The sequence below is a fragment of the Crotalus tigris genome, unplaced genomic scaffold (genome assembly GCF_016545835.1).
Source record: "Crotalus tigris isolate CLP2741 ecotype Arizona unplaced genomic scaffold, ASM1654583v1 scf7180000017764.6497338, whole genome shotgun sequence".
NCBI lineage: Eukaryota > Metazoa > Chordata > Lepidosauria > Squamata > Viperidae > Crotalus > Crotalus tigris.
Genome location: NW_024096619.1, coordinates 315,025 through 329,073, shown reverse-complemented (window position 1 = coordinate 329,073; position 14,049 = coordinate 315,025). Strand labels below are relative to the sequence as shown.

Here is a 14,049-nt window from a genome sequence, read left to right as displayed (position 1 = left end):
CCCCCCCTTTTTCCTTTGGAATAAACTCCCACCTGAGGTTTAGGGGGTCCCAGAAGACAGTGAAACTTCTCCCCCCCTCAACATTGGGCTAGGAGAGGGCTGAATCAGGGTTAACAAGTGGAGGGTTTGGGCCTCTTGATGAGAAGGGAGCAATGGGTTATTTATGCTGTTATTTTTCTTGGTTGCTGTGATCACCGTGTGAGATAGGATGCCATGAAAGTTCTTTAAAAGAATAAAACAACAATAAAGCTACGGAACGGATTGTATTCATATTTGTCTGTATCAAACAGCATTTTTCATTTCAAAATAGAAGACCTGCTACAGATAACTCGGTGCCTTTACAACAGAGTGCCCCAAACTAACATATTTTATAGAATAAGAGCAATCTGTGGAACTGATCGTTTTTAGTACATCAGTTGGTTTACATTCACATTTAATCCCTACTTCTTTTTTGACTAATTGCTAAACTGATAGAGGAGAATATTAGTAGCTCAGGTTTGAAATGAAGAGTGCTTGGTTCTCTCTTGAGTTTGGTGGTTTTCTTGCAGATATTTCATTACCCAACTAGGGAACATCATCAGTGCCAATAGGAAGTGGGGTTTGCGCTCCATTCTAATGGCTTGCCGTGTCAGTGTTGGTGAGACTGGCCAATGTTCTTATGCGGTGACCTTGTGCATCAGCATTTCATTAAGGTTATTGGAGAAACGCTGATTTCTCAATGTGAATGGGACCAGTCCCCATTTATTCAGTGGAAATGAAATTGTTCATGAGTAACCTAAGAGCAGGGAATCAAAAGGAAAGCAGATTGACAGTTAATGTGGCTTTCCTACTGAAAGTAATAGAAATAGTTTATGCTTCAGTTATCCAGATGCATATTGTGGAAGCTTTTCTTCCAGGTCAAGGGTAGGCAACCTTGGCTCTTTTATGACTCGTGGACTTCAACTCCCAGAATTTCTAGTGTCATGATAAAATGAATTGCACAAAATGGCAAACATGTATGTTCTTTACATCTCTCGTTACCTGGGAATTCTGGAATATTATCATCAGAATCTTTTTATGTGTAAATAATTTCAAATTACTTTAAATATACCAATGCACCACCTAGCTGATGGAATCATCACAATACACATTTAAAATACATTATTTTAAGAAAGCACTTGCACTTATAAACTTGGTTTCAGACTAGTACCTATTGAAACAGGTATTTTAATAAAAGGGCAATGCAGAACCAGAACAGAATGGCATTACAAAGAAAGCCAAGAGACTTGCACTGTTTTTTTTCTTGGAAAATGTTGCCAACATTTGTGTTTTAACAATCAGGCACTATTGCTAGCATTTCACTTTATACTTTGTAACTGAGTTCTGTAATACCAAACATTCCTGAACTAAAATAATCTGGTTTATTTAAACCTTCAGTCATATATACATATATATACCCAAGGTCATCAAAAGCAGGTGTTTGATGGAGATGTGGACCGTTCCCATAACACAGAGAAAGGATGTGATTGAGCAATATGAACACATGGTAGGTGACGATTATGAAAAGCTATTGTTAACTAACCAGATTTTCGTGTGGGAAAACTAGAGTTGATTTTGATTCTTCACTGCCGGTATGTGTATTCAATAAAAATTATCTCTTACAGCACCTCAAGACCGTGGAGTTTCTTCAATATTGAATTAGCCAGCCGGACAGTTGACGTAATGCTTCTGATGGGCTCCTCAAGGCCCGGGCAGGATTCGGGTACTTTTATGATAAATAAATTAGATGCAAATCAATCTGTGTCTATATGTGATTATGAAAAGAGTCTGAAACATTTTTGACACCAGAGTGCTGAACCATTTGTGGGTTTTAAAGCCAATATCTTGTCTGGGATCTTCTCTAGCCTGCCAAACCCTTTGCTCCTTTCCCAGCTCAACTTTTGAGCTGAGGCCTGCCCTTTTCCTTTAACTAGTATGTGGTCAACTGCCAAGGCTAGCAAGAGAAACAAGGCCTAAAAAGGAGCCATCTTTGAAATGGTGGATGAACTCAGGCTGAGAGGGAATAGTCCAGGACCCCAGCAGCAAAGAAGAAAAGGCCTCATCAGGGGCGCGCGAAAGCTGAGGCCGAGAGAAAGAGACTCAAGGTTGATTTGGTTAAAAAATGAGGCAAAGGAGCTTAAAACAGAGTTAAAGGAGGAAGGGGATAAATCAGCCCCTTGGATTCGGAAGGGCTTGGCAGGAACATCGAAACAAAAGAATCAGCCGAGGAAAGGCTTGACTCCTCTGGGCTCAGGGCCTGCCCAGACCGCTTGCTGAGGGGCCGATGCTCTGTGGAAAAACCAGCTTGATGTGGCAAAAGCTCAGAAAAATTCAATTGGATCTGGACAAGATGCAGGATCAGGGTAAAATAAATGTGGAGAATTAGAGGAACCAGGGAAAAAGCAGAAACAGCTATTTTAATGAATGTCTTATCTAAGGCTGAACAATTGTCAGAATTAAAGCTTTCAGATTAAGGGTGTCCATAGGTTCTTCTCTCATAAGGATAATCAAATGCAAAAAATCCAAGAAATACACTAATAAGATTTGTCAGCAGGCAGGTGAAAGAAGCTGCTGGACTAAAAGAAAAATTGGGGTGAAGATAAAGTCCACGATAGTAATAGAGCCAGTTTACTCTAGTGCAGTGGTTCTCAACCTTTTTAATGCCGCGACCCCCAACCGGTCGTAAGTCGAGAACTACTCAACCGGTCGTAAGTCGAGGACTACTCAACTGGTGCAGCACTATTTGCAGAATGGGACTTTTGGCGGGCTCAGCAGGACAGAGACAGCCTGGACAATTCCTATTGGCTTTTGAAAGCCAATAGAATTAGACTCTATTAGACTCTATTTCAAAAGCCAATAGAATAAAAGGGAGTAGCACAGCTAAGGAAAAGGGGGAAAAAATGGCGGACTGCGTTGTTTGGTGACCCCCGTGAAATGGTTGTTTGACCCCAAATGGGGTCCCGACCCATAGGTTGAGAACCACTGCTCTAGTGGTTAAGGCACCTGGCTGGAAACCAGGAGGCACTGAGTTCAAGTGGTGAGATAAGAAAGCCACTGGGTGACTTTGTTCCAGTCACTCTTTCTTAGCCCTACCCACCTCACAAGGCTGTTGTTATGGGGAAAACAAGAGGAAGGAGGATTAGATATGTTCACATCCTTGAATTATGAAGGAAATAAACCTCCGTTTGGTTATCAATGACAGACACTCGCAGATACAAAACTTTTATTATACATATTAGAAAAGTACATTACATTACTTTTTGACATAATCGCCATTTTAATTGAGGCACTTGTCATAATGTCTTACAAGGTTTGAATTCCTTAGTAGTTGCTCGGCACCAAATCTGGGCGATGGGGGGGGGGATCAAAAACATCAGAACGGAAGTGCTTCAAAAGTTCTTGGTGCGTCTATCGGTGTGCGGGCGAGCATTATCGTGAACCAACACCACACCGGAAGTGGTGCTATAGAAAATCCTGCCAAATGTGAAGATGCCAAAGGAGTACTGCTAGTGAAGTTTATGGAGTGTAGTTCAACTATAAGTTCAGAAGTCTACTGTGAAATGTTATGAAAACTCAGATGAACCATTGGTGTTGAAAATCAGCTAAACTGAAGAGGAAGAGATGGAAATGAAAGCTGTCATGATAAGTCTCACATAAGTGTGTGGCTTAATAGGGCTTCAGTACCAAGGGGCAGTCTACCATGGAAGACATAGTCCTCTTGGATAAAAAGGAAATGACTGATACTTTGGCTTTCTGAAAAGAGCAGCATCCCTCAATACTGGAACTTGTCTAAAAGAGAATCTTGTGATTTGATATTCAGCGTCATTAAGCTACAAAATATTTTGTTTGAACAGAATCTGTTCTATAATTATTTTTCTGGTCTGGACTGCTTATGGGGAATATATCTAAATCTAAAAACCCAGGGAGAGAATTATTCTCTCCCTCCCCCCCCCCTTCTCTCTCTATCTCTATCTCTATCTCACTTATCTCTATCTCTTTCTTTCTCTCTCTGTCCTTAACAATACTTTGGAATTCAGAAAAAAAGTTTCTGCATCTAAGCAGAAATAACAAACCCTACACAGAGAGATATTGATACCAAAAGAAACCCAACATCTAATCACAAAGGGAACCGAACTGGAAGCTGACCAGGAGTTGTATAAGGGAGTCTTGCTCAGTCAGCTAGCTCAGTGGAGCTTCCATAAGAAGAGGCAGTCTACAAGCAAAGAGCCATGCCTCTTGAGCCAAAAGATGAGAAATAGGCAGCTTTGGTGCTTTGTTAGTAGGTTGCTAGAGATTTCGGCTGGCATTGGTGTGTGTAGAAAAGGTGGGGAAGGTGAGCTTTGATTGGATCCCAAGGGTGGCCTGTCATCTCCTGGGGATTCTATTCAGTTGATGATGTCATCCATCCAGCTCAACTGCCACTTTCTTTGGGCGATCTGAGTGAAGATGGCTTTCAAGAGGTAAGGAGGTCTCCAGAACGGCTGCTGGGCTCTTCCCCATTGTATAGCCAACTTCTCAGAGGATTGTGAGATTCCAGGGATGGGAACAGTCCTTTGTTGTCCTCTTAAGAAAGGGGGACTGGGGCAAATTTGTTCCAGAGCTCTTTTACCTTTAATTCCTTATTGGCACGAAGAGACTGGGTTGGTTACTCCCCAACTAATCAGGATCACAGGACGTACTTAAGCTCCAAAATAAGGAAAATTGTAAAATTTCAAAACTCATGTGGTTGTGGAACACATTCAGTCCTGTAAAACCAAACCAAAGTTAAAAGTGATGAGCTCAACCCAGAAGCGTTGTTTTTCAACTCTGCTTTCTTAAATCCAACGGATTCTGGAAAATAGGCTTCAGTTGTTTCCTTCCATTCCTTTTTCTCTCTTCTAGGGCCTTCTTCAAGTTATTTTCCTGCTTCCGGAGGAAAACAAGGAAGGTGAGCCTTACAGAAGCCGATGCCCCCAGTTCTCCGACCTGCCGACTGGAGGACAGCACCAAGACTCCTGAGCGAAGAAAAGTCGCTTTCGTCGTGGATGTGGAGCTCCAGAAAGTGGAGCAATGTGGTGAGTAGATGCTCAGGGACGGGCTGGGACCTTGAGAAGGAGAGGAAGCAGCTCTTTAGGAGGGGATTCCTCCATGTAGAGATAGACAGGTGGTCCTTGACTTACATCAGTCCATGGAATGACCGTTTCAAGGTACAATAGCACTGAGAAAAATGACATGATCTTTTTTCACACTTACAACCACTGCAGAATCCCCACAGTCACATGATCGAATTCGGACCCTGACTCCTAATTATGACGATAGTAGTATCCCAGGGACTTGTGATCACCGTTTGCAAACTTCTGACAACAAAAATCAATCGGGAAGCAATGATCCAATTAACAACAGTGGCAAGGAAGGTAATAAGATGGGACAAAAGTCAGTTAACAACTGTCTAATAAGGAGAATTGGGTCACAAGGGGAAGAACGCTGCAAAGATGATCCTGGTTTTGGAGGTTTTTCTTCATCTGGGGGAGACCTAAAACTTTGCCGAACACCTGCCTCTCCATTCCCAGATCTCCCCAGAAAGGACACGAGAGAAAAGAAGAAGAAGATTTTCTTCAAGACAAAGGACATCAGAAAAGAAGAAAATACACCACGCCAGGCTTCTTGCTGCAGAAGAGACCGATGGAGGAGCCAGAAGATATGGGAAGAGGTCCATGAGAGGATGCAGAAGACAGACCAACCAGTAGGTACCCCGGGGAATCAGAGGGTCCCGTAGCTCAGCCTTTCTCCCAGGGGGGAATCCCAGTCTCAATGGGGTTCAAAATTTTCCTCGGCATGGAGAGAGACTCAGAAGGGTTTCAACCTTCCCTTCTGAAAGGGAGAACATGGGGGACCCTGGGGGCAAGTTGCCCAACAGCCTCCCCAATTTCACAGCCTGACTCTTTTCTCTTGCAACAGGAGCGCAGTATCCTTGAAGGCCTCTCTTCCATCGCCACTCTGTTTCGGCTGAAGCGGAGGGGGCAAATGGCCGTCCCCGAGCCAAGGAACAAGAACCTCTACGGCCTGGCTGTCTTGGTAAGTCAGAGGGAGGCAGGGGGACATTGGAGGCAAGCAAAGCAGGACGGAGAGACAGGAGCAGTAAATGGAGGGGACAAAAACTACCCCTGGTCTGACAAAATGTGGACTGTGCAAAGGGTCCTTAACCTGGGGCTAACCCTCCTTTGTACTGAGAGGGAAGCTGTAGCAGAAGAACAGGTGAAAAGGGGCTGGGAGAAATAGGAAGGGCTGGGCTGGAGCATCATGGCTGACTTTCCCTTCTCTACTTCTCTCCATTCTTCATTCCTGCCAGGCTCTGATGGAGGACAACCATTTCAGCAGCTTCACGGCAGGATTGGCTGCAATGCTTGCAGTTTATGACATCAGGTGAGCCTTTTCTTTCTTTTACCTGCTATTCCCTCGGGAAAAATGAACCCCAGGGCTGTCCACTAAGGTGGGCACTGATGTCTCTTATTTCCTTTGATCTCACAGCAAGGTTCCTCCAGCCATGGACCCCTACGTTGAGTCCCAGCTCCTGAACATCTTTGGGTCCATGTGGATGTCCTCCGTGAAAAACCGTGGGGAGAATATTGCAGAGGTACCACCTTCAGCAACATTTCTGGGAGTTCCTTTCTGATACTGGAACTTCTGGGAAAACCTTTCACACATCATCATCTCTGTCCTTCATTTCAGGAAGAGAAGAAGCTGCTGGAGGAGACCTTTGGCCTCCTGCTCCGAGGCCTTCTGCAACAAGCGGCGAAAACGGAGCATTTAATTTTTATTTTGAAGGTAAGGGCATCCATGTCCCAGGGAAGCTGGAAGGAAAATTGGGCCCTTGCAAACATCCACCGAATCAGGTGATAGAACTCCAGTGACATGTCCCACTTGAACAATCTAAATAGGGATAGTTCTTGAAGACGGGCATCAAAGAGCATGGGAATTTGGCTTTTCACAAGCGCTGTTTTCCAACATTCAGGGACCTCTTCTCAAAGAGGCCTCTTTAACTCTAATGCTGCATGGCCAGAATTACAGATAAGAGACAAAACGTGTCTATAGGATCCTTTGCTGGAAATGCCATCCCAACCTTCCACCTTCCAAAGAGGCTGAATTTAAGACATTGGGAGTAGCCATAGAGGGAGAGGGCCGCTTTAAAGGCCTGAAGAACGTACCCTAAATTACACAGGTGTGTTTGACCATGAGATTCCCGAGAATAGGAAGTTCTCAACAAAGGTAATTTTTTTGCTCCAACTCCACAGCACTTTGAGAAACACGGCTGGCAATGCTTCTCGTCTGCCTGGAATGAGCTACGCTGCTGTGGAACCCATAATAGTAGGATCAACGTATGTAGAAAAATGAAAACAAGATTGCAAATTTTGGGACCTCCACTGTTTTTGGGACCCCATCCTCATATCAACCTTCTCTCTTAGGAGAAAATGGCAGGGGGGCAAGGGGTTCTTTTGCCTTTCGTTCCACTTGATGGTGGACTAGGGAATCCCTGGACAGGGTGTTTTATAGCTGATGTTTGTATTGATGGGCCCAAGTGAACATGGGGAATGACTCAGCAAGACACTTTGGCAACAATATGATGGCCTTCTTTCTTTCTCTTCCAGCTCACTGAAGTCCAGCGGGCCTTTCCACACTTTCCAGTACAAATTGCGATGGCTGGATATGAGGACAGATTCATCAATGAAGGTAACTTTCTTTTGGAACATTAAGGGGTGTGTGTGTGTGTGTGTGTGTGTGAAGGTATCAGCACATGAAAGGAAGGACAACAGTTCCCCCCCCCCCACGCACCTGGTATCCCAAATGGGGGTTTAAGTACTCCTCAACTTTCAACTGATCATGTAACAATTATTCAACCTTAGGACACAGTGGGGAAAAAGGCACTTGTGACTCATTGTCAAAGCTACAACTGCCGCACCAACCCTGCAGTCCTGTGATCGCATTTTGGCACTTGGCAATCAGTCCACACTTAAGAGCAGTTGCAGTGTATTGCGCTTATGTGTGCATATTTTGCAAAGTTTGTTGTTGTTGTTGTTGCTTTCTGGGCAAAAAAAAAGATGAGAAAACTGATCTTTGGATAATCTGGATTTGGATTCATGACCACATTGTTTACTGTAGGACCACGTGATTCTCTTACCAACTATTATAAAAAGGATCGTAAAATTGGCCAAAATTCTGGACTCAATTATTGTCATAAGTCGAGGAGTACCCTTATCTGGTTTCCAGCAATGTAGCCAAGAGCTTAAATTTCAGCAAATCTGTATCCTTCAGGTGTTCTCATTGTGCTGATAGGCATGCGCTTCCCTTCCATTTGACACCTTCCTTCCTTCATTTGTCTCACCTTTTGTCCCCATGCAGGAGACCTAACAATAGAGGAGCTCTGATGTCTTCATCCCCTGCCGCCCTTGGACACTGAAGGGTGGATGGAAAGGAGCTCCACTCTATCTGAAGGAAAGTCCCTTCGTTTCTCCCATCTAGTATCAATTATTACACCCCATTGTTCTGGAAAAACCACAATACTTACATCAGAAGACAAGACCATGAAGGGCTGGAGAAAACAGGCTTTATTTGTACACAATGGTTCAGAGCATTCGCATGACAAATTCTGAACCTTGGGCTACTTCCAGGGAATAATTCTTATAGTATTAGCCTCCCATGCCTTAGCCTTAGGGTGGCTCTTATCTACCTTTGACACACTAAAACAGAGAAGTTTATATCTTAAAGCTACATAAGGGAAAAGGAGAAGTTCACACAAACGGTTGTCTTACCACACCTCTCTACACGGGTAATATCTTACACCATCTGTGACTTTCAGTTGACACTTCTTGTAAAATGGTTTCTACATAGCATGAACACCTCTTTACAATAATGACACACAGGTTATATTATTTTAGGTTACACTACACATCCAAGCTTAATATTATCTATTACTTAAAACAGCATCCAGCATTCCTATTAAGATATATATTTTTATGAACTTTTTCCTGACCACCTCACTATTGTTATATTTGCTCTGTTCTACTCTTCTGAACTTAAAATACAGTAAATTCTGAAATTTCTGCTTTCAGGTTCTTGGACCGCCTCATCCCTTCAAGAACGGATCTCTCAGCTACTGAAGGCCACCACTGATTTTGGAAGATCGCGAGGAGGCTACTCGTGTTGTGGAGCAGATACAAACTCTCATCTGTTTTTGTGTGCTGCAGCAGGTGGGTGATGTGGAGGGTTGGACTAAGGAATGGGTCACTTTCTGCAAATGTGGCCTTTTCCTCTCTCGAGTATAGGATTCAAGTGGTTTTTTGCAATGTGGTTTTTCCCTCTTCTTAGGATGTTGGGACAGCAATCAACGCGGCGCCTGGAACTCACCTATTTTCTTCGACTGTTGCCAACTGGGCTGTCCTCTCTCCAGGCTGGAGGAACCATGAAAGAGCCTGCGATTCCACAGGCCCCACTGACGGATGGACTAAGAGATTTCATAGGAAAGCGTCAGCCCTTCCAGCTAATGTTTCTGGCATCTATCTGATATATATATATCCCCATTTAGATGGCACCCATTTAAGAGAAACACGAGATAAAGAAAATAGAAATTCAGCAAAAAGGGCTACACAAACAGCATCTTGCAAGTCTTAAACTACAAACTTCCTACTACTACTTTTTGCTACTGGATCCATTAAGGCGGCTGCTTCCTACGTTTGTTTCTCCGACCTTTTCAGTTACTGGGGGCTCCTCCTGACACATCCCATTACCCTAATTTAGGTTACAATAGGATGTCCTTTTCCAGCACAACTTCTCATTTCAGACTGATATTCTTCTAATGCGCTTCTGTACAGTATGAGGAATGGGATGAGTCATGTACTTTTACTATTTTATCAAAATCTAATATGGTGAACTACAAGGAAAATGAAAATAATGGGAAAGGAAAGGAAGAAAAGAGAAAGAAAAAAGGGAAAAAGAGAAGAACAGAGAAGAAGAGAAAAGCATTGAGTTACATCTTCTTTTGGAGCAGTAGAATAAGCAATAAGTTACAACCTCAACTTTTTATGTCACAAAATAATATAGATAAGGTGCCAATGGGTGAAAGCAATCCATATATCAGAGCAAGCAAAGATTATTATTGATGGATTCTTAACTAACCCATGTCAAATCCAAAAGGGTGTGAGGCCAGGAAGCCCCTTATCTGCCCTGCTATTTTAATCAGGGTTGGAAGTTTTCATAAGGATATTAAGCAACATGAGGAAATCACAAGTATAAATCTTAAAAAGGAAGTTTATACATTCATTTGCTGATGAGTTATTTATCCAGAAAAAACACTATAGAATATTTGAGAAAGAAACTAAATGACTTTGGAGCTTTAGTCGCCTATAAAATAAATCAACAGAAAAGAACAATCTTAGTTAAGAATATGGTTTCTCAGGACTATGAAATACAAAATAAAAAGTCAGGTTTTAAGTTGGAGAAAAAGGTGGAATACCTGGTTTTACATGGACAACAAAATGCAGAATTGTTTCTAAATGATGTTGAGCCTTTTTGTCAAAAAATCTAATATGAAGAAGCAGAAAGAAAATAAAAATAATGGGAAAAGAAGGGAAGAAAAGAGAAAGAGGAAAAAGTGTAGGAAAAAGGGGGGAACCAAAGCGAGAAGAGAGGAGAGAAGAGGAGAGGAGAGAAGAGAAGAGAAGAGAAGAGAAGAGAAGAGAAGAGAAGAGAAGAGAAGAGAAGCACTGAATTACAACTTCTTTTGAGCAGTAGAATAAGCAACAACATACAACCTCAACTTTTTATTTCACAAAATAATATATACTAGGGGCCAAAACAGTTTATAAAATGGGTCAAAGCAATTCATTCATCAGAGCAAGCAAAGATTATTATTGATGGATTCTTAACTAAGTCATGTCAAATCCAAAAGGTTGCGAGGCCAGGAAGCCCCTTATCTGCCCTGCTGTTTAAATCGGTGTTGGAAGTTTTCAATAAGGATATTAGGCAAGATGAAAACTTTACAAGTATAAATCTTAGAAAGGAAGATTACAAACTGACAGCATTTGCTGATGAGTTATTTATTCAGAAAAAAACACTATACAATATTTCATAAAGAAACTAAATGACTTTTGAGCTTTAATCGCCTATAAAATAAATAAACAGAAAACAACCATGTTTGTTAAGAATATGGATTCTCAGGACTATGAAATACTAAATAAAAAGTCAGGTTTTAAGTTGGAGAAAAAGCTGGAATACCTGGATTTACATAGACAACAAAATTCTGAACTTTTTCAAAATAACTTTCAGACTTTTTGTCACAAAAGTAAAAAAGACTTATTAGGATGAGATAAATTGCAAATAACTTATTGATGTGATGACCCAGGGCCCCGCACGAAGGCAAAGCAGTCGGCTTGCAAGAGAAAAAGTCCTTTAATAACTGCCAATGTTCCCCAAAAGCTCCCACATATGCTGGCAAGCCTTCAGCCAAAGCACACATGCAACTTCCTTTCACCTGCCTCTGGATGAAGGCAATTTCAATACAGCTGGAGAAGTATACAATGTCCTCAAGGCCAGACAGATAACAAGAAAACAAAACAGAAACTTAATGAGTCCTTTGAAATCTCAGCTTGCCTGCAGTCTGCAAGGAGAGACTCAGAATGCAGTCTGTGGTCATCAAGCAGGAAAACAGCTGGTCCGGTACTCAAGGTGTCCAGGTTAAACAAAGACAAGAGCACAATTCACAACTGTCCCAAGATACCACGTTTGTTCCCGGCAAATGCCCCACTCCACAGCATCTCCTTAAATCTTCATCCCCAGGCGTGCCTTGTGGAGTGGGGCAGGCCGCTCTCCTCCCGAGCAATTGTTCCTCCATACTTTGTTCTCTCCTCCTCTCTGCTCTCCTTGCTCTAGGATCAGGTGGGGGGAGAGCTTGCTCCATGCCTGAACTCTGCCTCCCCTGTCCAAACCTGAAGGGCCCTGGCCTGCCTCAGCCTGCTCCTCCCCATGGTCCTCCGAAGCCACAGACATCTCCTCCTGCACCTCAAGAGGGTCCTGCTCCCCCTGGGATTCAAGCTGGGATGGAGGCATGACAATTAGGTAGAATCTCTGTAATTAAGATGAATGTCCTACCAAAGATGCTTTTTGTGTTTCAGACTCTTTTACTGTCCCTGATGCTCCATTTAAACAATGTCAGACAGACATCTCAAAGGTTTATATGGCAAGGGGGAAAAAACCAAGAATTAGGTATCAATTATTGCAAAATGCTAACCAAAGAGGAGGTTTGGGGTTACCAGCTTTGAAATTGTATGTTGCTGCCTGTTATTTGGTCTGGCTAAAAGAGCGGGTGACTCTCTAAAATAAGAGGAGAGTTGAGCTGTAGGGCCATGAATTAAGATTTGGGCAGTACGCCAATTTATGCCACGAAAAGGTTGAAGGAAATGTTGATTTCAACAACCACTTTGTTAGACGTGCCATCCTAAGAGTTTGAAATAAATATCAAATAAGGTTCTCTGCAAACATACCCCTTTGGTGTCGTCCCACGAAGCTTTGTGTTGTTTTCTGGAAAAGAATTGGTGGTGAGGCTAGACCAGTGGACTTTTGGTCAAATAATATTTTTCAGTTATGGTAACCCCAACCTCAAATCTAAAGAAGAGTTGGAATTAGAAGGAGCTGTTGGCCATTGATTTACATATTTACAGTTGAAGGAAATAATTAGATTTTTAAAAATCTATCGATTTGATTTTGTAAAAGATGAATTGCAAATTTTGTTGTATAGTAGTGATTAACTTATTATTGCGAAGGTTTATAAATTGCTCTTGAATTTGTAAAGCACTGTATGATTCAGTGGGCAAAGAATCTTGGATATAAGTAAATGCTTCAACAATGGGAACACTTATGGACAAAAGTTTTAAAATTTAAATTATAGCATAAAAGAAAATTTTTACAAGATGATATACTATTGGTAACTAACACGGGACAAATGGTCAAGAATGTGTAATGGCGTTCAAATGAATTTTGGAAATGTAAATATAAAGAAGGAACATTTTACCATTTGTGGTGGACATGATACAAAGAAAAGAAGTGTTGTAGGATTCATTTCTTAATATAGAAGATTCTTAAAGTGAATATCAAGAGAAATTCAGAGACTTTTCTCTCAGGCTGAACAGATAAAGAACTTGAAAGAAATGGAACACTGATGTTATGTATGCTGACAGAAGAAGAATAATTCCACAAAAATGGAAGGATACTTTGATTTCCACAGTGGACAAATGGCTGCAAAACGTTGATGGAGTTAAGAAAGACACTAAATGGACTGCTTTAATTAAAGAAAAGAACACAATTTTAATTCTATTGGAAACCTCTTTTGGACTTGTGCTTTGTGCTTTGATGGACTTTGTAATAGCTGAAATATATTTTTGTTGTATTCTTCCACCAGCTAACTAACATGGGATTTTTTTGTATTGTAAATTTGCTTTTTCCAAAGTATGACTCATAAGTTCCCATAAGCCTTCACTTTCAGAAAAATGCCTCCCTTTCAGAGACCGGGACTGGCAGGAGAGCTTTCCATGCACTGCAGACCACAGTCTCCCTTTCAGCTGTTCTGAAGCCTCTGTGATCAAAGCAAAGATTCAAGCTCAACCTTGGGAAGAGCTGAGAATGTTTTTTAACCAGACAAATTTAGAGGTTTTCCCTTTGCAAATGTTTCTTTTACTGAGCATGCAAAGCTCTTTTCTATGGCTGTGCTCACATATTATTGGATGCTCTAATTTCTGTTATTTTAACTGGACACATGACTTTCTAAAGCAATCAAAGTTTGCTTTGAAGTTCTTTGTTTTGCTAATATAAAAGTCCATGTAAACCATTTTAGTGACGTTCCCCCTTTTCATAGGGAGCCCCCACTTGATCAAACTACCTTATAAAATGCTTTTAAATCATTTTCTGACTTGTTTGTTTATTGGAAAAGCATGTAGAACGAGGCAGAACCTCTAGAGCCAGATTTGGCCAACAGGTTGAGGTGGGGAAAAAAATGTAACTTTGAAT

General features: G+C 41.8%; 1 protein-coding gene across 1 annotated transcript; it reads left to right on the top strand.

The window, feature by feature from the left end:
• Window positions 1-4,911: 4,911 nt before the first annotated feature.
• Window positions 4,912-11,893, top strand: LOC120307116. The gene is made up of 11 exons (XM_039341415.1): window positions 4,912-5,072; window positions 5,262-5,411; window positions 5,568-5,740; window positions 5,956-6,072; window positions 6,347-6,420; window positions 6,526-6,631; window positions 6,727-6,822; window positions 7,290-7,373; window positions 7,644-7,725; window positions 8,395-9,242; window positions 9,361-11,893. Exons 3-10 carry the CDS (start codon window positions 5,720-5,722, stop codon window positions 8,418-8,420), a joined length of 606 nt encoding a protein of 201 aa, XP_039197349.1. The 5' UTR covers window positions 4,912-5,072; window positions 5,262-5,411; window positions 5,568-5,719; the 3' UTR covers window positions 8,421-9,242; window positions 9,361-11,893.
• Window positions 11,894-14,049: the final 2,156 nt, after the last annotated feature.